At 41.0% G+C, this 26,347-nt stretch overlaps 1 protein-coding gene across 4 annotated transcripts in view; it reads right to left on the bottom strand.

Annotated features, from left to right (window-relative positions):
* The window catches only part of cica (capicua transcriptional repressor a), a 50,589-nt gene that overhangs the window by 5,734 nt on the left and 18,508 nt on the right, over positions 1-26,347 (bottom strand). For 2 of the 4 annotated variants that reach the window (XM_086281445.1, XM_086281447.1), the window contains exons 4-16: positions 23,659-23,790; positions 21,027-21,180; positions 12,167-12,266; positions 11,856-12,038; positions 11,415-11,541; positions 10,345-10,517; positions 7,792-7,924; positions 5,871-5,953; positions 4,737-5,568; positions 4,192-4,328; positions 2,993-3,153; positions 1,517-1,760; positions 40-328 (exon numbers count right to left, since the gene is read on the bottom strand). In XM_086281445.1, coding sequence (XP_086137571.1) covers positions 40-328; positions 1,517-1,760; positions 2,993-3,153; positions 4,192-4,328; positions 4,737-5,568; positions 5,871-5,953; positions 7,792-7,924; positions 10,345-10,517; positions 11,415-11,541; positions 11,856-12,038; positions 12,167-12,266; positions 21,027-21,180; positions 23,659-23,790 — 2,748 coding nt within the window. The remainder of the gene's footprint in view (positions 1-39; positions 329-1,516; positions 1,761-2,992; positions 3,154-4,191; positions 4,329-4,736; positions 5,569-5,870; positions 5,954-7,791; positions 7,925-10,344; positions 10,518-11,414; positions 11,542-11,855; positions 12,039-12,166; positions 12,267-21,026; positions 21,181-23,658; positions 23,791-26,347) is intronic. The other 2 variants (XM_086281446.1, XM_086281448.1) reach the window with 2 other exon arrangements.

Genomic DNA, 26,347 nt, shown 5'->3' with positions numbered 1-26,347 from the left:
AAATAAATCCACCAGTGTTCTAAATCAGTGGACCGTTACCTGCGATGATGCTGCTTGTACAGGTGCCCATCGAGGAGCTGGTGACACAGCTCGACAACCCCTGAGCGTCACTCTGAGCATCCAGCTGGCTCTCGTGCTTCACCTCCACCTCTGTTCCCATGCCAGGGTGAGGGGTCGCCACCGCTGAACCCTGCAGCCCTACAGCGAGCGGAGAGGGAGGGTTCGCCACGTCCTGAGCTGGAGCCGCCCCTGCAGGCGGCACAGGCGTCACTGAGACCACACCAGTGGGCAGAGCAACGGGTGGTGCAGGGTAGATGGCAGTTAGTACCTGAAGAAGGAAACAGGAAACCAGGCATGTCAGCGGGTGAAATAGACTGAAGTGAACAACAACAGTGTTTGAAAAGACACTCCACCCGATGCTGCCAAAAACAGGTCTGACCCCTCCCTGCACCGGGTCCTTGCTGGTGTCCCGTGAACTCCTGGACAATGGCAACGATACTTTTGGGATCTGTATGTCCAGCTTGTTTTGATGCTTGATGGGGAAGATTTTGTGGACTGTGCCAGAACCCGAGGTTTCCCAGAAGACCATCACATTGTAACCAGATGATCTAATTCACTTCACCTGTCAGTGGGCTTAGTGTTGAGGCTGATTACTGTGTGTTTGTTTTGTTTTGTGCTCGGATGACGTTTAACTATTTCATATTCCACTGGCGAGTGAGGAAAACTAGTCTGTAGTGTGTGTTTTAAAAAGAAAAACCAAAAGATAGCAGTGACTTTGACGGCAACACAAAGTGGTATAAGTAAGCTACAGCCTCGAGTTACAGAAGTACTTTTTTTTATTAGCATTTTAATAAAATAAATTAGTAATTACTTAAGTTGGGTTAATATAGTTATTTTTACTTTATTTCTGTGTTGCTTGACAGATGGCAGCAGGTTGGACAGTTTCTTTTTTTGGTTCACTGATCCCAGTGATGTTGTGATGTTTTGGGTGGGTTTATTCACCCGCTGAGCCTTTTGATCTTTGGAAATCCACATCTCATACTGGTTTGTGATGTTTCCAGTTAGAATAAGGCCTCTCTTTCTCTAAAATTAACAGCCACGTCCAAATATGGGATTAATGATTGTGGTGACTTAGACTTTGCCGAGAGAGATGGTGGGAATTCATCCAAAACAGGGGCTACAAAGCCTACAGTGTGCATCTTGTTCTCTGTGCACCACACTGAGTAATTATTGATTTTCCTCTCTAATATGAATTCTAATGCATTCAATGATGGCGACATGTTTGAGAATGCAGTCATGGATGTAGAGTACAAACAGGAGGGCGTTACCACCCTGAACTCCTTCAGCAGGTGAGACAGTCACTTTGAACTGTCTGGGGTCTGTTTTAGAAGAAGTCTGGTACTTAAACATGTACATGAAGACTGATTTTGTAATTGTTTTCACATCTTTATCATTACTTTCTCTCTCACACCTCTACACTGTAGTGATATTTGATACTGTGCAAATCTCTTTTTACCTGACGACCGGTGGTGCCCGCTGTCTGTCCCGGAGAGCTCTGTGATTGACAGCTTAGAGGCTGAGCTGGGGCGAGTAGCGGAGGCTGACCAACGACTGGCTGAACCAGGGTTTGTGGAGCTGGGGCGATGGCGGTGAAGCCCAGGGTTGCCAGAGAAGACTGGAGATATGCAGGACCAGGGGGTTGTGGACCCTGCTGGTGCGTTGCCGTGGTGACACCTGGACCTGACTGAACATACGTGATCCTGGACGAGAAAAAAGCCATATCAGTAGTGACCAGAAAAAATATATAAAATAATAATAAAATGATTAGTGTACGTAAAAGACGGTCGTAGCCACCGGCATCATGGTCCTAATTTGTCGGTTTTGTGTTTTCTAGTTCCTTCTGCGTTATCTGACTTTGACTTCATGTTTGCCAGTGAGTAATTGGCCTATTTTACTCTGAAAGTTAGGTTAGTCGTGTGTTTTAATGCAATCTAGTCATGTGTTTTAATGCAATCTAACTTCCTGCCTTTGTTACTTTTCCCTCCTTTCCTGATTGTCTGACTTGCCTTTCTTAACTGCTTTCACCTTTGCTTTGCTACCCAGTCAGCCCTCTGTGTATATTTAACGTGTCTGTTTTTTGTCAGACTGTGTTCATGCCCTCTTATCCTGCCTTTCCCATGCTGTTTTCTAGCCCTGTTATTGTTTTACAAGACAAGCGAGTGGAGAGCTAAGTAACTGAATAGACAGTTGCATCCATGAACTGTATGGTTGCAATGCACAGACACATATCTGCTAACAGACTAACAGCATACTAGAATTTAACTCACCAAAGCTAACTCACACAGTCTGTTAGTATAATTAATTGCACAGCAAACCATGTGATGTGTTGCATAAATGCACTAAAATTCTCCAGAAGGCTCTAAAATTGGATCAGTTAGCTGCTTGCTGTCTCATTAGTTGTATCGTTAGTTGTGTAGTTACATAACTTAAGATGCTAACAGTACTTAAAACGTAAGTCAAAATTCATCCCCTGTACAGTCTGTATGAAGAAAATATTTATTTGCAGCTGGATCAGATAACTATTGGGTTTGTTTTAATAAATATGGTTTAAATGTTGGGTGTAAATTTGTTTACTGTCTATAAAATACTCAGTCATGATTCCAGCTTTAAAGAAACTTTCAGAAACTTCTCCGTATGTAGCAGTTCTCTTTTGCAAAGTGTAAGGCTTTTTATAGTTGGTGTCATAGTTCACATGGCTGCAAGGGATAATGGAGAATTAAATCGTGCTCAAAGTGTTGACTTTCTTTATCTGCATTTGCAGCACATTAAGCGATGGCATGACCCAGCTAAAATCAATATCTGACAGCATCTTTTAAAGTTGTTGAACTCCAATGTCTCTGAGTCCTTTCTGACCAGCTCACTCATTAGTCCAGTAAAGTTTAGTCAGGGCACGTTTTGCTTGTCTTTCAGGTGTTAGGCCTGTGTTACTGACCTGGTGGGTGGAGAGGTCAGGAGAACGGTCTGTGGGGGCGCAGCACCGGGAGTCATCACCGTTGCCATGGAAACAGGATAGGGGCTCCCAGGATGTACTGTTGCTGCACCGCTAGGGTGGACGTTGGTCTGCACAACAGGCATGGAAGCGATCTGGATGATCTGGAGTGGGGGAATCAGAAAAACACCATTAATTCCTCACCAGGTTTCAGTTTTTTAGAGAACAGGTTTCATATTTTATCATCTCTCTGTCATGTATCCAGTATTTAAAAGCTATAAACATACAATGTATTTTCATGGTTGTGAGAAATCAAAAGAATTAAAGCCGGGTTTCTGAGCCTATAACAACATCTCAAGCAGACCTTTGAGCTCGAAAAACAAAGAAAGCAATGGCGTACATGTAATTCGCCCTCAGTTCAGGTCACGGTGTGAAAGCAAATTACTAAACTTTTCTGTTCTTGTGAGAAAGTTTAATTCCTTCCTAAGAATTAGAAACAAAGCCACAAATGTGACAGCCCCTCTCACTAATGTTAACGACCATCATCTAATTAAAAAGCTTACAGAGATCTGTCAAAAGACTTGATATCTTTATATGGTCATCACAGAGATAAAATAGCTTCTTTCAGACGGTGCATGAACTGACTCAGTATAAGATAAGAGTTGTCTTGTAAATAAAGTCCAAGAAAGAAACATGGAGATGGAAATCAGCATAATAGGTCCCCTGATTAACGATACAAATCGGGTGTCCTTGAGCACTGAAAGAGATATTATAAAAAGGAGACATGGCATTCAAATTATTCTGATTTGAAAAATACCCTAAGTCTGCAACACAAAGAGGGCTGAAGTAAGAGGTAGAAGTTTCACTTTCAGAGGAAAGAAAGCTTTTTAAAACCTCATTTTGTAGCAAATTTAGCACTCTGACATCAGATTTGACTGATGATTCTACACGTGGAGTTTTTATGATCTTTTAATTTAAATAACGCTCAACACAACTTCACAAATAAGAGTAAAAGGCTGCTTGTAATGTGTGAATCTAATTTTCTTACTCAAAAAGAAAATTTTGCTCCAAATCAGATGAGTAAAACACGCGTGGACGTCCTCGTGTCATCTGCTTTGTTGTCGCCTCACTCGGGTTTTAACGTCGCTGCTGCTCCGAGCCACCGGGCTGGCAGGTATTTATCTCTGACACCGTGTTCTTACCTTGTTTCCTGTCGCAGGGCCGTTCTGCACGGGAAGAGGCGGAGCCACCAGGGAAGGATGAGGAGGAGTAGACCCGGTTCTCACTGTTGCCATGGGAACCAACATCTTGCTCTGCAAGACTGGCGACTGGGTTTGGACTGATTAGTGAGAAGCAGGGAGAGAGAGAGGGAGAGAATTAAATCACTCAGCGTGAGGAACAGATGAATCGAGTCAAAAGAGGGGAGGTGAAGACATCAGAGGAGCGGCGGTGGGTGGAGACACGCTGAGACGGAGGGAACATTTCAGCTACAGATGCTAGTGAAATTCCTTGCTGATAACAAGGTGGAATGACGTCCTGTTGCTTCTTATGAACAGAGAGTGATTAGGACGTGGGCGGGCGGCGGGCACTCATAACTCATGTCAATCATGTATCTCCCGTTTATGTAAGCCAATCAAATCTACTGTAGTGAAGGGAAGAGCAGCAGAAAGAAAAATCAAAGAAAGACATTTTTACTTTTTTTTGCCATTTTTTTTCTCTCTCAGCCAATCGTTGCTCTCTGTCTCACCTCTAGTCCCGGGGCTGACTCTGATTCCCGCCCCCGAGTGCACGCCATTGGCCAGGGCGGCATTTGCGGGCAGGGAGAGGATTTGCTGGTGAGTGAGTTGAGGGGAGGAGGGGCTCTCGGTGGGCAGGATGTACTGCGCCTGTCCCGGGGTCGTGGGGCAGGCGGGAGGTGTGAGAGAAGAGGTGGTGGCAGCAGTGGGGTGGAGCTGGAGGACAGGTAGGGGGCTTTGGATGTGTAGGGAGAGGAGCTCCACTGCTTGAGCGGGTCCCAGACCTAGGCTAGTGAGCAGGCTGCTGCCTCCTACAGGGGTTACACTGACTGGACCAGGGGAGGAGGACGACAGGTACCCACCCCCTGCTGTGATCGGCAGCTGCTGAGCACCTCCACCCCCAATCAGGAGAGTGGCCTTCTTGTCCTGTGGCAGGGTGCTGAGGGTGATGGCTCCTTCCACCGGCTTGCTGGCGATGGGGATGGGCGTGCTGGCGATGGGGCGCACAACGTTAGTCACCATCGTGGGGGCCATGCGGACGCCGACCGGGGTCAAACTCTGCTGGGCCAGCGGTGGAGGAGGCTGGGCGATGAAGAGAGAGGAGACACCCTGCCCACCTCCTCCATTTCCTTCTCCTCCACCCGCTGCCGCTTGCTCTGTCTTTAGGGCTCCCTCGCTCTCATCCTCTCCTCCATCTGCGCCTCTCTTTCTCTTCTTCTCTGACCCGTCTTCAGGACCTCCTCCGTTACCGCCACCGTTCCCTTTAGCCGAGGAGGAGTCGGAGTGAATGATGGAGGGAGAGGAGGAGGGGAGAGAGGAGCGAGCCACAGGCTGGAAGCCATGCTGGAGGGAAGAGAGAAGCACAGAGATCAAAGGGGGAAAGTTAATATGTGAAGTTCTTCTCAACTTACAGTAACTTTGAAAAGTCTGTGGGTTTTTAATGCTCGATGGGAATAAAGAAATGCAGAAAAAGCCTTAAAATAAAGCACCAACAATATGATGCTAATTTAACGCTGATGACTCAGAATCACTTTCGATCAAACAGAAAGAGCTTTGTGCTAAATTTCAAACTTTACAGACTCCAAGAACAAGTCAAATAAGACAAACACATGTTGAATGAACATCTCTTTAAACCCTGCACGTACCTGTCCATCTGGTTCATCCTCATCGCTGTCTGTCACCCTCTCTTTACACTTGAGGTCGATGGAGCCTTCAGGACATGAATCTTCTGAGGGTGAAATATCACACAACCCCTTTTATTATTAGAATAATTATTCTTTATTCACCTACAAAACATTTTAGCCTTATCAATTTCATTGATCTCTTTCTTATTTACTCTCTTCAAAAAATATCGGCACAAGTGCACAAAACGCACACAGCACACTTCAAACCTTTCATGGGTTTAGATTTTGTTTGGATGTTTGCGAGTGGTGGACACATTGAGAAGTCTCATGTGTGAGAGCATCCAGCGCTTTAAGGCTTTTTCATGAATTTTTGGCTGAAATGTCTTTATTACAGTTCATAACAGTTAAAAATAGAACAGAGGCTCTGAGGATTTCTGATTTCTTTATTCCTGTTTTATTTCACATACACCTGCTGAATCCACACACGCAGGCACGATTCACTACTCTGCCCTCCTTTGGGTCTTTTGTTAATTGTGCTTATGTCCCGTATTCACCTCAGTGATGAATGAATTCTTTCTATTCTAAGTCAGGTCTTTTTTCCTTTTCCTTTCCTTTATGTTCCCTGTTTCGATTTAACTGATACTCTTTCTTCTATTTCAAAGTGTGTCATATTTCCTTGTCTTTGTCTCCTGTTTTGTCCATGTGTCAATCTCCTTCTTTCTTCTTATTTCCTGTTTTATTTTGGTGATGACGTTCTCTTTGCCTATTGTTCCTTTGTGATTGCTGCCCCGCCCTCATTAGTTTCATCTGTATTCAGTTGTGTCCACTCAGTCCTGTGTATATACCCACTGTATTCTTGTCTCTCCACTCTCAGCTTTCAGTTTTTCTCAGTATTATCCACACACTGTAAAAAAGATGGCGGTAACGTCACTTCAGAAGTGAAGCTTCAACCCTGCATTCTTTCTAATGACCAGCAGGGGGTGATGCCTCTGGTTCCAGTTATATAGACGTCCATGTGAAAACGGCCTTTGCTGTAAACCCTTTCATTCCCACACTCGTCACACCAAAACGGTGGGATTTCACCAACCAGTGGGTGACATCATGGTGGCTACATCCATTTTTTAATGCTATTTATGGTTTTTCCTTCTATGTGTCTGCTTTAGATTTCTGCTTTTATTGTGAAATACTGGACCTAACTGGACTCTTCTAAGTATTTATCAGCCATTTAAACCTTGCCTTTTGTTTATTAATCTTGCCTCAGTTTCCTGCATTTGCATGCTCTCTCCTGCAGATCCTTAATACCATGTGTTTGTGTGCGTGACAGGGATATTTACTTGTGTCACAAAAGATCTAGTAGCTGCGTGAGCTCACAGAGGAAGATTAATGATGAAGAAAGAGACCTGCCCTGTCAGAGGCATTGTTATACTTATGAGTCACGTCATTATTATTATTTTTTTAACAACAAAAGTCTTCAGCTTCCTACTGGGCGTAGTGAAACAATAGTAGTGAACAAATTTCCCACGTGTGGGACTAATAAAGGTTATCTTATCTTATCTTATCTTATCTTAACACACATGTTTATAATAGTGAAAAGGAAGTATCCTGTAGGTTGACTGGAAAATCTACACCTATGACTATGAATTGATTTCTTCTGTAGAGCAAATGAGACAAAGGTTGTTAAGGCTGCCTGCAGACTTTCACAGCTACACTGGGAATTATGTGCTGTTGTGGTCGTGATATTTTAAGACTAGCAATTAGCAGCTGAAGTGTTATGGCTGCATGACAGAGACACTTTTTTTTTTCAAGCATTAGGTATTTGCTGACAGAGTCACACTGAGTAAGAAAACAGAAGTTTACTGGCCATCATGGGAACTGAAACTATTACTCTCTGGTTATGAAACTGTAACCTCACTAAAATCACTCTGCAGATAATCTCACTCACCCATGACATCATCGTCTCCCTCTTCCTCACAGATGACCATGCGTTCCTCATCGCTAGTCACGTCCTCGCTGGCCCCACCCTGGTACAGCGACTGAGGTGGTGGACGGCCGCGAAACAAACTTGTGCCGTCCTCCTGAAAGTGGAGAAAGAAAGACGGCACATGAAGTGATTTCTCTAAAATATATCACCGACACTGAATGACACCAGCCAACATTTATGTCCAAAATATGGGAGATTTATTTTTTTTTAGGACGACAAGAGTATTTTATAGTGATTGTGACACAGAGTGCCACTAAAGTTACTGAATGTTTAAATAAAGTTTGCCCTGAAAAATGTAAAATAAATCATTTTTAAGCTACGTCCTGCAGTATAACCAGTGATCTGGAACTACTCTGTGTTTTTGGTCCCTGCACATTCTTCTCATGACACAGAGATATCACTATTTGTCCTAATTTGGTTGCAACTAGTTGTGTAATTTAATATGAGTGGGGAGGGGTATCTTTGGTGGTTTTACAATATTTCATGTATGAGTAATTGATTTGTAAACCTCAAGTTGTGGCTGTTCAATTCAGTTTTATTTCTATAGCATTAATTCACAATAGCTGCCTTAAGGTGCTTTATACTGTAAGATAAATAAGCGGCACTCGATGACAGTAGGATGGAAGAAGTCCCTTCTGACAGGAAGAGACCTGCAACATAATCAGGGTCAGGGAAGGGCAGCCATCTCCTGGGATGGTCGGGGGAGAGAAAAGTAAAAAAGGGAAAGCATAGAAGACAAATAAATACCACAGACTATGGGAGAGAGAAGACAAACATTACTGAGATGCAGTGAAAAGTGTGTAAAAAGGTCAGGGGGGAACAAAATGCTCAGTGCATCACGGGAAGTCCCCCAGCAGCTTGAGGCTATAGCAGCGTACCTAAGGGATGGTTCAGGAATGTGTGATCCAGCCCTAACTATATGCTTTATCAAAAAGGAAAGTTTGAAGCTGAATCTTAAAAGTAGAGCCGGTGTCTCTCTCCTGAATCCAAACTGCGAGCTGAGAGGCCTGATAGCTGAAGGCTCTGCCTACCATTCTACTTTTAGAAACTCGAGGAACCGCAATTAAGCCAGCAGTCTGAGAACAAAGTGCTCGGTTGGGATAATATCATACTATGAGGCTTCTCAATCTACAGCAAGACCTGATCATTTAGGACTTTGTATGTGAGAAAAAGGATTTTAAGTCAGTTCTGGATTCAACAGGGAGCTAAAGAAGAGAAGTCAGTACGGGAGAAATATGATCTCTCTTTCCAGTACTCTCGCTGCGGCAACTGAGCCTCGCTCAAGCTTTTCAAGGAGCTTTTAGAACAACCTAATGATAGTAAGAAATTACAACAGTCCAGTCTCAAAGTAACAAATGCAAGAGCTCATTTTTCACATCCGTCTGAGATAGGATGTTTCTAATTTTAGAGATTTTGCACAGATGAAAGAAAGCAGACCTAGACATTAGTTTAATGTGTGCACATATCCTGGTCTAGGTTCCTCTTTCCAACTTCACTGAAGTCAGCAACTTGCACACATTGCTCGAGGCATTATTATTTATTTTGCTGTGTTTTAAAGTCACCTTTCTGATGCATGTTGCTGTGAAACAGACACCTCTTAATGCATGTTGTGGGTTACAGATGGATTAAAATCTCATTAAAATTACATGTGGTGTGTGAATTCTGTATGTAGACAGCATTTCACAAACAATCTGGCAGACGAGGTAACCTTGGTAACAGATGCATGTGTTCCAGTTATTTACAATAAAGTCTGAGACTCACACAAATTCCCAGGAGTTTCCCCGAGAGATGGAGGAAAACAGGATTGTCTTAAAATATGGGAGAAACCCGTGAAAAAAGTGTTAGTGTTGGAAGATGTGCTGTTTATAAACTCTAAAGAAATCAGACAGAAGTAATGCAGCTATTATTAAAGCATGCATACATTCTTTACGCCCGTGGCATCAGATGAACGCCTTCAGACAAAAGCGCTCGCATGTAGGCCTACTCCTCTGTGATTAGGAGCGAAGCAGCAAACACCAGTCTCATACCTTCAAAGGCACACAAAAAGTAGAAGGCGAAACCTTTGAAGTTGGAGGCTGCTCTCCCCCAGAGCTTCCACTGGGTTTTCAGCAGCAACAACTCGAGCCCTCACACAAAGCATCGAGCGAGTCCATTTGAACTGCTTTTGAACAGCATTCGGCCAAAACGCTCTGCGGTCTGAGGGACACACGTCTGCGGTGTGCGTGCAGAGGCACACACAAACACTGCAACCGCTGAGTTCATGTGGGTTTCTTTAAGTTACTTCACTCTGTTGCTTCTTCATTTCACTCTGGGATGCATTTTTCTCTAAGAAACTTGTTAAATACACTCAACTTGACACATTAAATAGATTTACGTGGGTGTTTTTCTGAGAAATTACACTGTTTGGTAAGTAACCAGTTGGTGGTATCCAGTGATCTGAAACAGCTTTCTTCACAGTCTTAAATCTCCTGAGTCTGTTTGCTGCCTGGCAGCTACAGATTAACAACCTCGCACCTTCTCCAGGTCTCTCTCCCACTCCCTCTGCTCCAGGGTGTGCACTGCACTCTGGGAAAAGGCTCGGGGACGGTGAGACGGCCCCCCAAACATCCCTCCTCGACGCTCCGATGCCCCCGGCCATCCCGAGCCTCCCCCCTTCCCTTCCAGCACCTGGGACTCTGAGTGGGCATCTGGGGAAGAGAGAAGAGCAGACTCAGAACAAAGATCAAATATCACATTGAATCATCAAGGAGCGGATCAATACAGCTTCAAATCAATACGTTTATACTCAGAAACGCTCCTTTATATTCTGACAGTCGAGGGGTTTAGTTATTGTTGTCCATACTGAACAAAAGCCTGACACTTGATACAAATGTGTGTAACGCTTTGTGCATTTTATAATAAAATACAAGCAAATCCCTTTATTACTGAAGACGAGGCTCCTCCATTATAGCAAATAATCTTAATCACAATGACTTTGTGATAATTTAATACTGATATTCAGCCTTCCCCTGGCTCATCTAGAGAAACATTGTGAGTTTTATTTCCTCTAGATGGAGCTTTTTAAACAACAGCTCTCTTTGACTCGTCTTTCCTGAAAACAGAGTGAGTTTGAGCTTTTAGGGAGGGGTAAAAGAGCACAGGTGTAACCTAAAGTGGTGTGTTTATGTCACACCAAGACAAAAAAGGTGAGAGTAAGAGTGCTGATGGCCCCTGATCTGAACTTGCCAGCTGACTGGGGTCATTCTATAATCTGCTCATGCTGCTTTGCATTTTGATGTGGTGATTTTTTTTTGTGGGTATGAAAATGTAAAATCACCTGAGTAAGAAATGGATTTGTACAGTTCACCAGTATTTTTTTGACTTGCTTGGAAAAATTGTTAAATTTCGTAATATTACTATATTACAGCTAGCAAACTCGATACGTTTTATACATATAAATTATGTGAAGATCTAAAAAAAACAATGCTTCATAGCAACAGTTGGTATTAAAATTCACTGCAGAACTTATGAAGGTTCGAAGCGATTCACAGATGGTTTTTTTCCCTTTAGCTTAAAAATGCAGATTAGAGGTGATCATCACACACCTATGCTCTCTGACATGCTCCTCTCCCGTGGCTCCTTTGGGGTACCCCGGCCCTCTGACAAAGACTTTCTGCGGTCCTTGTTACACCACTTCCAGTCTGGGTGGGCTCTGAAGTGGGCCTCTTTCACCTGAATGAGGAGAAAGATGAGGAGGAGGAGGAGGAGGAGGAGGAGGAGGAGAAAAGGTCTTCAACTTTCTGTTGATGCAGTTTCAGTTTCTGAATACCAGCTGTGCAGATTTCACAGCTCGTGAAATTTCCCCCAGTTTTTTTTTATCTGATAATTACAGAGAAGCCACTTGAAACTGGATGTTTACAGCGGCTAATGTGTTAGACTTGTTAGCAGTAAACTCAATTCAAAACATTTAACCAATTCATTACAAGAAAAAGCACAGAAGTAATAAAATAGGAGGAAAGAAGAAGAATTTGAGGGTGTTTGTTTACCTGAAAGGCCAGATCATGGTACTGCTGCTTTTCATTGGGCCCTAAAGCGTACCACCACTCGCCCAGGATCTTGCTGACTGTGCGGTTGTCCTGGTTGGGATGTCGCTGGTGCACCAGGGCCCGGTGGCGTTTACTGAAGATCATGAAGGCATTCATGGGACGGCGGATGTGGTCCTTTTCCCTCTGGTTAAAGTTTGGCAGAGGACACGAGTGTTTATTGTAGTGACATTTAACAAGCAATCACCATCTGGTGTTCCACTTCTATTTTTTACATCTTGTCTGCTGGTTGACTGGGTGCACTCCGGACTGACCTTTCTGTCTCCGTCCTTAGGCAGTGCACTGAGGGACTGTGTGCGTCTCTTAATGGTTCCAGTGGAAGGCGATGGATCGTTGGCCAAACCCGGGGAAAACCTGCATCCACACAAAAAAAAAAGTGAAACTGAGACTCTGACTGAGACGGGAATTCAAGGGAGATTCCTCAGTCTGAGGCTTTATCCTCTGTCCAGACGTTTTACCACAGTTTCCCAAAAAATAATATCCATCCACGAATGACTGCATTGACAGGAAGCAGAGTGACACAGAAAATATTACAGGAGAAGAACTCAAAAGAAAGACCAGAGATTCCTTTGTGAGGACCACCTTCGACATTCCCATTTTTCCCTACAATAACTTTAGATAGAAGATGATCCTGGTATCATAAATGTAAAAGGGAGACCTTTCATGAACAGCCCCCTACCCCACAGGAACATTTAAAATGCAGTTCAGTTTTGCTATTTAAATTTCAACATAGCTTATGATACTGATCCTCAAAGTTGGCAAAAGTCATTCTAACAAAATGTGATTTTGGCTAGAAATTGTGACACTTGAAATATATTCGTCATTACAAAGCGAATATAGCAACACATTAGAGTCCTACTGGGATGAGTATCCATCATCAAGTGATGACACAAAAATGTAAAATGAATACAGACGTGAGAAGACTTACATCGCCAGGCATATGTGAGCCTGGCTTTAATGTTTATTTTCTGAGAGCGATAAGCCCCAGTCAGGGAGCGAATCTGTCTCCAGTCTAACTATAAAACAATCCCAGAGTATGGAAACTAAAACTAGGTCAGCACTGATATCACAAGTCTGTGTTTTAGGGTTTTCTGGAGTAACATTTACACCTTTTAAATATAAAAGCATACTAGTGTGGCTACATACTCCAAGTCAGGAAAGCAATGCAGCAGAAGGGTCTCTGATGCAGTAGTGCCTGCTTATTCAGATATCTCACTCCTCCACCTCATATGTTTTAAATTTGTTTCACAAATTTGCTGCAGGAAGGGAAGGTTCAGCTCACTGTGGCGTTTCATATGAAGTAACCACTTAACCAGTATGAAATGTCGTGCTGCAGAAACCACAAAAAATGTTTCCTTTTTAGTGGTTACCTGCAGTTTTCTATGCAATCATGAAATAATGGAGCAGTTCTTTCCATCTGTGTTGCTTTTTCCACTTCGTGTATCTTTCATCTGCTGTAAATTTAGTTGGCACGACGTTTCTCACCTCTTCGAGACTCGGTGGTAATTTCTAATTATCAAAACAAGGCTGGGTTTTTAAAAAAATCCCCTTTGCTACTCACAAAAAAACCAAACAAAAGATATAAATTAATGAATAAATAATTAAGTCATAGAAATAAAGGTTTGTGGTGGAATGTGGTGGATGAGTCGTCTCAGACTGATGAAACAAACGGCTTCAAAGTCTTGTGGTTCAGCAGCAAACACTTTTGTATCCCTTGCCACAGGGCAGCAGGGTGATCAGACTGTGGCTGATATTGTCTTTTAGTAGCGTTTCAGCTCTGTGCAGACACCTCAAAGCGACCGTCGCTATCATTAAGCCTGCTAACTACTGAGAATGTATTCAGTGAGTTCCACTGAAATGGCTTTTTCTGCTACGAAACTGCATTTCCCCCCCGAGACACTGAACTGGTTCTGGGAAAAGGGAACCAAACATACATAAACATACATTAGTTTGACCTGCTGCTGTAAACAGCAGTTAAAATAAATGGTAAATGCAGTGATGTGCTTTACTTTTTTTAATATTATTTCAACATTACTGTTGTTTATATTAGGCTGCTTTGAGTCTCTAACATGCTGGGCTAAAACATGATTTTGGCTTTAGATTTGGTTACAGTTTTTAACAGTCACACATGGCAGATATGGGACCAAATCACTACCCACCTCTATGTACTCTGAGGGCCTGAAACTCAGAACATTTTCATAATATGAAGTTCAAATTTTGTAATTATTATATAACTCACATTAACTAAAATTATAAATAAATTAGCTGATTATGAGGGTATCAGGTGGGATCAGGTTTGTTTAACCTTACATGGAATAATCATCCATGAGTATAAGGTGATCGTGATTGCAGAAAACAGAGATTGTTGTTGTGAATACAATACTGGAAGTATTAACTATCACCAAAGGAAGAAACATCCAAAAATAAACTCTTTCACAAGCTAAAAAAATGGTTTGAATGCATTTTTTTTTAAATTCCAAGTATTGCTGAATCAAAGTGTTTGCTTGCTGTTTTGAGCAGTGGTGTCAGAGGAAAACAAGCATCAGATAATAAAAAGAAAAAAGAAATCTGACAGAATGCACAAAAGCTTAACTAATCTGTGAATTTAGATAGTGGTTAGACTGAGTGTTGATTCTATCTAGTTTTTGTTTCTTTGTATTAGTATTTTAGTTGCTCACGAAAGTGAAAAAGACTGTATTGGATCAGCAGAAACTGCATGGGTATCGGTACAGGGATGAGAAAGTGTTAATAAGCCATATGCATTCATTGCTTGACACGATTTTTTATAGACCACCAAGAAAACAGAAATATTTTTAAAAATCTGTCAAAGCTTTGTGTAAAACTAAAAATTATATCGGTATTGATTAGGGGGAAAAAACAGAAAAAACTAACTGAGTTTCAGAAAAAAGTCAGACATTAATCAAGTGTGACATTTAACTTCTAAAACAAATTTTTCTTCTCATAAATGCATGTAAATAACTGTAATTCGGCATGTGAATCAAAAAATAATCATGGACATTACTATATTTTGAGTTTTTCGTCAAGCAGTACATTTGAAAATGTACATTTTAGTATTAAAAATACAATTCTGATTAAAGAGATTGCACATACTGGTGGAACAACCACTACAGAAACATAAAAAATGATTTTGGTCATTACTAATACTGTTAATTTAGTGTAGCTAAGAAATAAACCTTTCATTGTGCGGTGGTCTAATGAATTTATTAAGAACTGTACAGGTGTTGATAAGAGTTCACTGTACTCAAGTACAGAAACCTAACTAAACTGTACAATATTAGATTATTTTTATCAACACAACAATAGAAAAACATGATTTTACAGCTGTTGCTGCAGCTGATGACAGTTTTTTGTTACGTATGAATGAGCAGTTTCATAATGACAAGTAAACGAAACGCTAACCTTATCTTCAAAAGACATGACTGGTCATTTTATGAGAAAAAACAAAAGACGGATTTAGTGTCGATTAATTGGAAAATTTAACTTTTAATTATGATATTAAACTTGACGTAGGGGGAAAGTAATGAAACTTACAGGAATGTAGAAATACTAAGAATTAAAATGTGAACATACCAGTTATCAGTATTAGAAAAGATTATCTGAGGGCGTCTGCAGAAGAATAATAGTTTAGTGTTGACTCTCAGACTTTTTCCTGAGAGCGACAGGAAACACAGGAAATCTTGTTGCTACACTTGGTGTCAGATAAAAGGAAATAATAATAAAAAACTCTGTTTAGAAGAAAAGCTTTTGTGAGCAGGCAGACAGAAAGTCTGTTAGACAGTGAACTCGGTGTCAAGCTGTGACTACATGAATATGGTGTTTTTTTTCTTCTCCTTTTCTTTTCTACTCAACATTTTTGGCAAATATGGCAAACACAAGAAAAAGAAAGAATAAATAAACAAAAGCAGATGAAGGCACAAGAGTAATATTTACAGTGTCCATGGAGATAATGATTAAGCTATGGGAAACAAGGAAATATAAAAAAAAACAACACAATAATGAGTCAGAGAGTTAGGATGGGGTAAAAAGATATTATCGGAATAACAAGCTTAAGAAATGTCTGCCAAGATATTACACAGAAAACCCCTCAAAACAGTCATTAACAAAGCCAAGTTTATAGCACATTTTAAACAACACAGCACCATCATATGGAAAATAATAATTAAGACTTTTACTTTATTAACTGATTAGAATATCAGGGTTGAGCCTTTGGGGAAGGTTACATACATAAGCATGATTGATCCAAACAAAGAGACTTGTGTTCCTGTTACTTTTGAAGATCTGATGAAGAAAAACACATTTTAAGCTCTGATAACACAGTCATTTTGTGAAAGGTTGAAAACCTCTTTGATGGTGTTGCTGAATTATATTAAATGCCAAAGCCACCCAAAACAGGAATGTTATATATAACTGACACCATGGCATTATGAAATCTAAATGTAACTTATTTGGTTTAGTACTGTCTCTGTTTCTGATGCTGAAGAACATAAAGTTAGTTTTGACTCAGAGACATGGTACTCTGAGACTCTCAATCAGGCAGTTTGGAACAGTGGTTGTCCTCATAGAGCCGATCGATGGCTGATTCAGGAAACACGTCGGCTACTCATATTCATGACAGTAACTCGATATTATAGTGCAGGTGTAGGTATCTTCGCTGTATCTTCAGTGTTTGTGGCCCATAACGTGGATTAGTGCAGAATTATTCAGGTTTTCTGCTGAGACTTGGACTGAGCTGGTAATGAAGGAGTAACTATATGGACAACAAGTAATGTAAAAACATCTCTTAATGTTTGAATTCAGGTGTTTTCGTTGCCGCAGGTGTATAAAATCACAAACACAGAGCCATGAGGTCTGCCTTTACGAACATCTGTGAAAGTATGGGTTACACTGCAGAGTTTGAGCGTGGTGCTGTAATAAGATGCGTTGTGAGATTTCCTCTCTCCACTCTCAAATGAAGGTAGTATTACTGCAGGAACCACAGCAACTGAGCCACAAAGTGACAAACCACGCAGAGCTACAGAGCGCCGAGTGTTGAGGCGCAAAGGGAGTTAAAATTACCGCCGTTCTGCTGACTCAACAGTCTGCAGAGTTTCAAAACTCCTCTGGTATTAACATCAGCATGAAAACTGTGCACTGGGAGCTTCACAGCATGAAACCCATGTTGTGAAGGCTGAGCAGCTCCTATAGGTGGCATGTATAAGTGTCCCGGTACTTTTGTCCATACAGTGTACAAAGTCTTCAAAATTAGATACTCGCTCTTAGCCCTCAAGTAGCCAAATATACAATTCATGACCCCAGACCAGTGTTGGGAAGGTTACTTTTAAAATGTATTCAACTACAGATTACAGATTACATGCCCCAAATGTATTTTGTAACGTATTCCGTTACATTACTCAATGAGAGTAATGTAATATATTATCATGTTTTTTACAGCTACATAAATGTACTATTGCTGTGTGAATTATTACTATTACTGAAGGTTACTAGCCCATGAGGCTATGCCTGTAACACAAAAATAATTATTTGAACAATAATTTTTAAAAATATTTCGTCACGTCATTATGCAGGCCGCAAGTAGAGGTGACATAGGCCGTGAGATTGAGACACAGGCATTAGAGCCTCTTAATGCGTGTTTTGTTTGGGGTTTCCACCGGCGTGGGATTACCAAAAATATAGAGGGCATAGCATAACATATGTACTCCGTTACTCCCCAACACTGCCCCAGACACATATGTAAATATGCTGATGTGGTAGTTTTGACTGTAAAAAAGTTTCCCGACATAAATTTATGTGAGGAAATATTTTCACCTCTACTCCAACTGTTCATTGTTTTTAATGACAATTGGTCCATTGGTGTGGGAAGGCCAACGGTAATATATATGTGCTTTTTGACATCACAGCTACTGATTTGATTGGAATTTCCCACGTCTGTGTGTTGAAGCAAACCTACGCTAACAGATTTAGCGTAGCAACATTTGCTGTTGCAGAAGATGTTTCTGCACACGTACAAACAAAAATCTTAAATATAAGCCTGCAACTAACGGTAAGGTAAGGAGGTCACAGTTACTAAAACTAAAATAGCTCGGCGACTTGAGGGTTAAATAATTTAAATAGTGTTTTTCTCATGGCATGGTCATGTTTAAACCACACGTTAAACATGGCACACAAGCTTCCGTCGGGGAGTTTGGCAGATTTCACGGAAACAACGTCGGGAGTTTTTTGACTTTTAAGCCAGTTTTTAATCAGATTTAATTACCGATTCTTTACATGCAGCAAATGTTATGGTTCTCTCCCCACTCGCTCAGACAGGGCCTTAGTGTTTGCTAACAGGAACAACTGCCAAGTGGAGACACTTTCTTCTAGAAGGACTTTGGGTAAAGTCATTACTGTTTATAGGCGTATGTGTGAATGTGCTTGTGTAGGGGGATGTTTCACTTTTGTGTGGCAGTGAACAAAAGCAGAAAAAGAAAGCAAGAGACTGGGAATGGACCGATAACAAGAGGCTGATAACGAATAACATAAAAACAGGGTAGTGGAGCTAATATACCGGCTCTTTTTAAATGTGCAGACTTTTTGTTTTTATTAATGCCGCTGTCCTCTCCATTGAGATGTAGGCAGATAACAGGTGTAAGCAGTGTAACGTTAAGATATTGCTGATCTATTTCTTTTGGCGACAGCAGCCTTTGTGAGCCTAGTGACCCTGAAACATTCATAACCACACTACCAGCCAGACAGCCGCGCAGCTCGTCTGAGTCACTCTGAAAGAGCAATAACCCCGCCAGATGTAAAGACACAGCCTGAGACTGAGAGGAATGAACAAGCACAGACTATACAACTCCTGCCAGACACACACACACACACACACTTAAACACACACACACCGATGCAGCTGATAGAAAAGTTGTTTGTTTCTTTTGAATTCTGCTGGCAAAGGTGGATTTCAATACACCTGTTCCAAGTGTAGAGTCCTTGAGAGTTTTAAAGCTGGAGATTCAAACTATACCGACAAACTGCATCTAATATAATCCACAGTTACTACCCGCTTTCATGAGTCATACCGAGAGTCGCAGAAAGGAAACAAACACTATGTATGAAGTGTTTGCTCAAAATGAGTTGACACCATTTAAATGGAGCACGAAGGGACAGAAGGTCCCTGGTTAACAACACTCTGTTGTTTCAGCGAGACTCTGAAAAAAAAACACACAAAAACTTTAGAATAAAATATCCTCAGCAGCAAGTGAGGGGACCAGCAAGCAGCTACTGATAAACAGATTTCCAGACTGTTTGCTATTTCGCTCTAAGAAGTGACTGAGTTCATATGTGAGTAGCAGACAGATATAAAGACTGCACTTGCATGTAAATAAGACCTAAACCGCTTCGGCAGTCGACTGGCTTCTGATTGGTCAGGGGACCACGCTACCCTCTACACTTGAATTTAAATTCAATCTATTGTTTTTTGTGATTATTCCACTTCTTCTCCAACAGCACTCATAAATGTTGGCCTCTGTACTCAAAAAAGTAATATCTTACATATAATCTGCTATTTTTTTTAAAACTCTAACTGTATATTTTGGAGAAAAGCAAAAAGCAACTTGTTTTTTAAGCGTATCAGTTAGAATGACTTTTTCCCCCCTCCTCATTGCCAACACTTGGAAGAACGGCTTAACAAAAGCAATATTTACATACTCTGATAGCACAGAATATGGGCTGGGGTCATCATTGATAAGAGCTTAGACTTTAAAGACACAACGTTATCCTTGTGGTTCCTTATTTTGTGTGCACGGCCTGAGACGACTTATTGCATCATTACCAGTGAACCACATGAATCCTAGGCTACAGTCCCACACACAGGCTCAAGCCTCTATCCTAATGAGGTTACACACAAGAGCTTTTTTTAGTGTTTAAGTATCAACACAGGGCAAACAGAACAAAGTGCACTTCGCAGGAAAATGTTGAGGCCATGCAGATTGTGCTGTAATGGAGGCTACAAGCCTCAGCTCTACTTTTGTTACGTGTTAAAAATCAGGCTTTGGCTGCTTGTTTGAGGTCAGCAGGCACATCATTATTAGTGTTTTTGTTCGCATGCCTTCTTTGCAGTTGTTTGCAAAGAGTCGGGCCATTTTTATTTGTATAGCTCAGTGGTTTTCTAGCTTTTCTTCAAAGAGAAATCAAGCTTTCATCTGCAGAGAAAAAGCCCTTTATGCTATCCAGAATGACATGAATGACAATTTTGATTTTATTGTCAGATGAAGACGCTTTTGCAATAAGCCCCACTAAAACTAAAACCCCACTCCTCATCATCTGACAGTTCCACACAATCCAGCACACGTTCTTGCCGTCTCTAGTTAACATCCTGTGCTCTTTTACAGTAGCCAAACTTTCTCTGAAAGGGGACCCTTGGTCTTCAAGTGCCTTTCTAACTCATTTGGCACAATGGCATTAGTGGTTACCTCCTCAAAAACAAATGACACACTCATGCTGAAAGCCGTTGACACCCCCAGTCCAGCTGAAGTCATAAACAGGAAACTTTTGGAGTAATTTCTCCTGATAGCTTTTGTTTCATCTTTAGGGGTTTTTATTTGTTTTCTCCACACAAGAAATCTTCCCCCTCACAAATGTTGTCCTCTCTACCAATCAGGACCTTTGATGTGTCATTCAGGGCACTGAATGTATGTAAATTCCATTTGTGCAGTTAAAATAATAAAGCTTGGTTGACTTAAAATCCCATGGCACTCCTGGACTCATGTACACTCACAACCTTCAAACTTCTATAGTCTTGAATCATATATAAAGGTTCAAAGTGCTTCACAGGAATAAAAACTCTTTAAAACAATAAGAAAGAAAAAACAATTAAGAAATTCCAGGTCACTTTAACAGCAGTGGGTACTTCCTGGTCTTAATGCACTTTCAAATCATGCGCTTGTCCTTTGATGCCCACAGGAACTGAAGTCAGCTGACTGTAGTGCGTTTTATGGCTTTAATCCTCAATATCCAAGCAAATAAAACATATGAAAAGACCCTGTACGCGTCGAAACATCACTCGCCAGAAAGAAACTCTGCATAAAATGAAAAAACAAACAAACATTTTGTACTTACGGGTCATCTGTGTCACTCTCCATCTCGCTGTCCACCCCACCCCTGTCTGTAGGAGGATTGTCATTCGTTGGGGGTGGACATGATGGCGATCCTCTCTCCAGGTCTGGAGGACCTGACCGCCCGTCACTCACCAGAGCTACAGCACAGCGAGGCTCTGAAAATATTATCCAAAAAAAGCGATTTATGTGCCAGTTAGTGGAGAAGCTTTATGAAAGTAACAGTGGCGTATGTGTAAACACGGGGCTACTCTGCATGCAGCTTGCTGATGGCAGGTATTCTGGCCAACTGTCTGTGGGAGGTGTGACAAGCTCTGACTCAATCTATGTTATAATCTATTGCTGTAGTAACAAAAATACTTGTGTAAGATGGAGGCAAACATAAAGAAACTGTTCTCTGAAAAGTTAAAATCTAAATCTGTACATCAAATAAGTGCGTCCATTAAATCCACAGACTGAAAGATTTAGCCGAGTATTCCTTGTATTTATTCTGTTTTCAAGGTTTGACGGGTTTACAGAGACTGGCTTCAACTTCTGAATTCACCATTACTTATTTAGCTAACACTCTCTGCAGCATTTAGTCAGTCAGGCTGTGTGGTGAACAAATCTAACAAAATAAAATAAGACATAGCTTTTGGGTCTAAAAAGTGGATCCAGGAGTGGCAAAAACAGAAGTCTTATGATGCAGACGTTTATGAGAAAATTACATGATTTAAGGCCTCAGCAAATAATGTCCTCATGAGTTTATAGTCTCCAAAGCTAATTTTATTTTTTATTTAATACAGCATGATGTTCATTTTGTAACTTGGTGCAGTCTGATCATGGTGATCTGGGTCCAACGAAGTTATTTATTCCACTTTCACAGATACGAAACAGAGTGGGGTTTTCTTTCTCTGCTCACTCTCTTAATATTACTTTTGTTTTCTCGATGTTATTTCTCTAATTTTCTAGCAAAAGTATTTCTCAGTATCATCAAAAGAGTTGGCTGTTCACTTTCTTCAGCAAGGAAAATTTTGTTTTTAACCCTGCGGACTTCTAAGATAATAAAGCCACTTACTGTAAATAACCACCGACTGTCACCAAATGGGCAGTTCAGTGCCACTGGTATCACCAGTGTGTGAATGTGTGTGTGAATGGGTGAATGACTGAATGTAGTGTAAAGCGCTTTGGGGTCCTTAGGGACTAAGTAAAGCGCTATACAAATGCAGGCCATTTACCGTTTACCATTACTGTGAAGCCTCAAGCTCAGTATTTCTGCATCGTCATCTTGATGTTTTGAAACCACACATGATAAGTGATGGTGGATTTCACAGAGAAACTAAGAGGCGTTGCATGCTTACACAGCAACTCTTAGTAGGCCCACCCTAAAGCACACCATGCTTCATACTGCTTTCAAACTCTAATTTGCACAATAAACGTTGTGCTGCATTTCAGTAGAAGTAGAAACTAGTGATCAAAACTGCACTGTCTTCACTTATACAGTCTGTGTATATAACAGATACACTTTGCTAACCAAATTAGCTAGGCATTAGCTGATTAGCTCTATTCTCTCATCTAAATATAGTCATTTTCGGTTTCACAGAGCCGAGATGGCACTGGGCCAAACGTCAAACTCTAACCTTCAAACTGGTAATCCAAAAACTAATGAGTGATGTCTAGGTGGCTAAGTATTTATAAAAACACTAACACTGGCTGAAAATGCTGGTGTGTGCAGCAAATGCTGCTAAACACTCATGAGCAGGTCAGCTCATTGGGAAATTATCACCAGCTACTCTGATTTTCTGAGCAGATAAAACAAGCAATTTTAAGTTGTGACCTTCGAAGCAGGTCTTAAAGTGGACCCTTATTTTCTCTCATATGTGGTATGCACTGTTAAAGTGGTAGAGATCATATTAAACATGGATGAAGTCTCAAATAATGAGGTTAACATGTAAAATCCCTGTGGCTGAAAGGCTCAGGCTTCAGACAGCTCAAAATGCTGGGTGTGAGACAGTTTTTAGTACTTTTGGTTTCCTCCTGCTGTTCAAACCTCTATTTGTAAGGAGCAGCCAATCAGATGAAAGCTGGCTTGAAGAGGGAGGAGCTAAAGCTACTTGTTTATTTTGAACTGTGAATCATGCAAAGCTACTCCAGTAGCAGATATAAATAGAGAGGTGGTAAGCAGAACCTCTTTAAACAGCCTACAGCTCTTAAAAATATGACTTAAAGGGCCTAAAATAAAATCCCATTAAGATGTGTACAAAAGAGATTTCTGTTTCCAAATTAGCTTGTAGCTTACTGACAATCCCCACCTGCTCAAATCAGTCTTTGAATAGATTTCAGTACTTGACTCAATAAATAGTGTTATCAACAATGTTACGAGAATAATAATGGTGTGAACACCAACTGTGGTGATTTGCAATCCTGTCGCAACTGTTTTGGGAAACACTGACTTGGCTGTTGATTTGTACTTGATTGTTTTGGCAGGCGTTATTTGAGAACATATCCCTGCATGCCGTTTCCTGTTATGAATATTTTATTGTGGGAAAACTGTTTATAAAACTGTTTTTAGGGCACGAATCCATCTTCGGCACACCTCTCCTGGGTAAAACCTTACGAGGTCGTGTGTACAGAAAAGGAATATGGTCATTTGGTACCTTTGCTCTGATTGACAAGCTGTTGGCCATCAACGGGCTGGGCAGCTGCTCCCGATTGGCTGGGCTCCAGGAAAGGGACCAGCGAATGCCAAGGGAACACTGGCACCGACCGAGGCTCCACGTTGGTCCAAACTGTGGGAAGAGAAGGGAAAGAGGGAGAGAGAAAAAGTGAAATGTCATCATGTTTATCTGCCTCAGTATCACTGCCTGTAAACAGAAAGTATCACTCTGCCCGCTGGCAGCATGTGAAGTCTTGTGTGACCATCACTGCTGTTGAAGCGATACTAAAAACCACACTTTGACAAAATGTGTCTGGAGACCATGAATGGAGTTGTGTACTCAGTCACCTAGTCAGCACCTGTCTCCAGCACACACACATGCAGATGAGCCCTCAGGATAATGAGAGTTGAGGGGTCATGTGGTGTGCGATGTGACGAGGGAACCTGTTATTTTATCCACACAGATTCCAGACTCCAGTCTACTCGCTGTCTAGACCCCTGCCGAACTTCAGACTCTCAGCTGAACTCTCTCTGTAGTGGGATCTATTTCAAGCTGACACAAACGACACCGTAAAACAAAATGCAATAAATTCAAAGAGTTTAGAGCAACTTCTCCTGCTGCCATCTTACAGAGTCACAATGCATCATGGGTCCAAAATAAGGACCCAGCAGTATTTTTCCCCTAAATCATACTGTAAAATCACAGAGAAGTTGTTGTTTGACCATACGTGATATATATTCCTGCTGATATCAGGTTGAAAGAGGAGCTTGGCACGAGAGGCAGTTTGATGACTTTTCAAAACTAAAACTCGTTGCTCAGTCTTTCTTTTAACAGTAATTTTACAACACCTGTTTGCAAGGTTGCTTCAGTAACTTAAGTAAAATAAAAGGAGATGTTGAAAAGAAGTTACAATTAATATTTAAAAAAAGAAACAGAATGCCATAACGTTCATACATACATACATTTACTGTAAATTTTATAGTCAAGCCTTCACTGGGTACATATTTTTCCTGGAGTAATTTCCTTTACTAGAGATTTTTTTCCCTAATACAAATATTTCACAATATGTTTGAACATACAAATAAAATAATTTAAAGAACTGCCCTAGTCCAATGAATTGCCCTAATAATTATGTATTTCCAATATTTCCCTGGAATGGCAACGACTGTGTTGAACCAGGATATTGTTAAAGACTAAAACATCTCAACAACATTGGACTAACATTCATTTTTTACTCAGTGTTCATAGCTCACAGAGGATGAGTCTGGATGCTGGTAAACACTGGTTTGCCACCACTCATTCTGAGATGGCTGAAATGGGTCTATGGGGATCCCAGTAGGCATGTTTAATTCACATAAAGTAAGTGATTCTTTGGCCTTACATGACATAAATTAATGCTTTCTTATGCTCCTTCTGAACATTTTATAGACCAAATTCTACAGTGTTTTACTGCTGAGCGAATGAAAAGCTCAAGCATAATTTGATTTCAGTATATTTATTACAATATCCTTCTGGGTTAAAGCATTTTTGGGGTGCACAAAAGATTCCTGCATGGAGAAAAACCCTGCACGGTTGTCTGTTAATGACTGATCCTGTAAAAGCAAAAACATTCCCATTCACCACAGCTGTTTTTTTGTGTTTCAGGCTACTTAGTGAACGTGAACATGTTGATATCCTTAACCAAGGTGGTAAACTCAGCAGAAACGAAACCTGCTAAACATAAACTTGATAAACACAAAGCTAGCATGTAAAAGAAGAGACTCACAAGGTTAATGGAAACTAAGCTACATAAACTTGTTAAACTGTTGAATTATACACCACTAACCTTTCTAGTTATATTAATTACAGAGGCATGGTATTTTAGACATCTTTACTGAGTTTATTTGATAAAGCGTTCAGCTTCAGTTCCTCCCAGCTCCCTGTTCCTCCCCTGCCTCCATTAGTCCAGATTCAAGTCCAGCCTGGTGGAAACGAACTGGTGGTGAACTCTTCGCTGCAGCACTGACATGTCCAGTTTCCATTTCCATTTATAATTATATAATTAAGTATTAAAATGGTCTAAATATAGCTAACCATTTGCCAGCTATTGCTCTTCTAAATGAAGATCTAGATACTGCTGAGCTAGACAAGTAAGAAAAAGAAGTGCATCTTGGATGTACTGTAGCTGCTGTTAGTTTCACTGTGTTTAAGAAATCCTTTAGATGCAGATTCTCGGATCACATGACTAGCATCACAGCACTGAGACTTCTGGACTCCGTACTTCTTTCTCCAAGTTTATACTACTGTTTGTAAAGGGAACTTCAGTTGAGGAAGTGAGGCTTATTCAAATTCTTTATACACCACAAGACGCTTTGCTAAGATGCCCGGGAAAGTCCTTAAATGCAAAACAATTCACACACGTTATTGTTGTTTTCCTCATTAGTCGGTTGAAGGTAAAATCCAGCTGCACTGCTCTTAAACCCACGAGATTGAAGGTCTCAATCGAGGACAAATCAGCTGATGCAGACATTTTAAGGAAGAGCAGAGACAACATTTGATAGCAACCATAGCAACCGTTCATTATATAAACACAAGACATAAACAAACAATCCCAAACAAAATTACACTGGATTTCTGTGTGTGGCAAATTACAGGCAGGTCTATGGCTATTTATGTGTACTGCTTGACTGAAACACATGACACACTTCAT

This window comes from Aulonocara sp. 'chitande type north' Nkhata Bay, linkage group LG22 (genome assembly GCF_057382095.1).
Source record: "Aulonocara sp. 'chitande type north' Nkhata Bay isolate Kocher_YH1m ecotype deep benthic linkage group LG22, A_spYH_male_GT1.1, whole genome shotgun sequence".
NCBI classification, from domain to species: domain Eukaryota; kingdom Metazoa; phylum Chordata; class Actinopteri; order Cichliformes; family Cichlidae; genus Aulonocara; species Aulonocara sp. 'chitande type north' Nkhata Bay.
The sequence above is the reverse complement of the archived record's forward strand: the minus strand, read 5'-3'. Positions and strand labels throughout refer to the sequence as shown.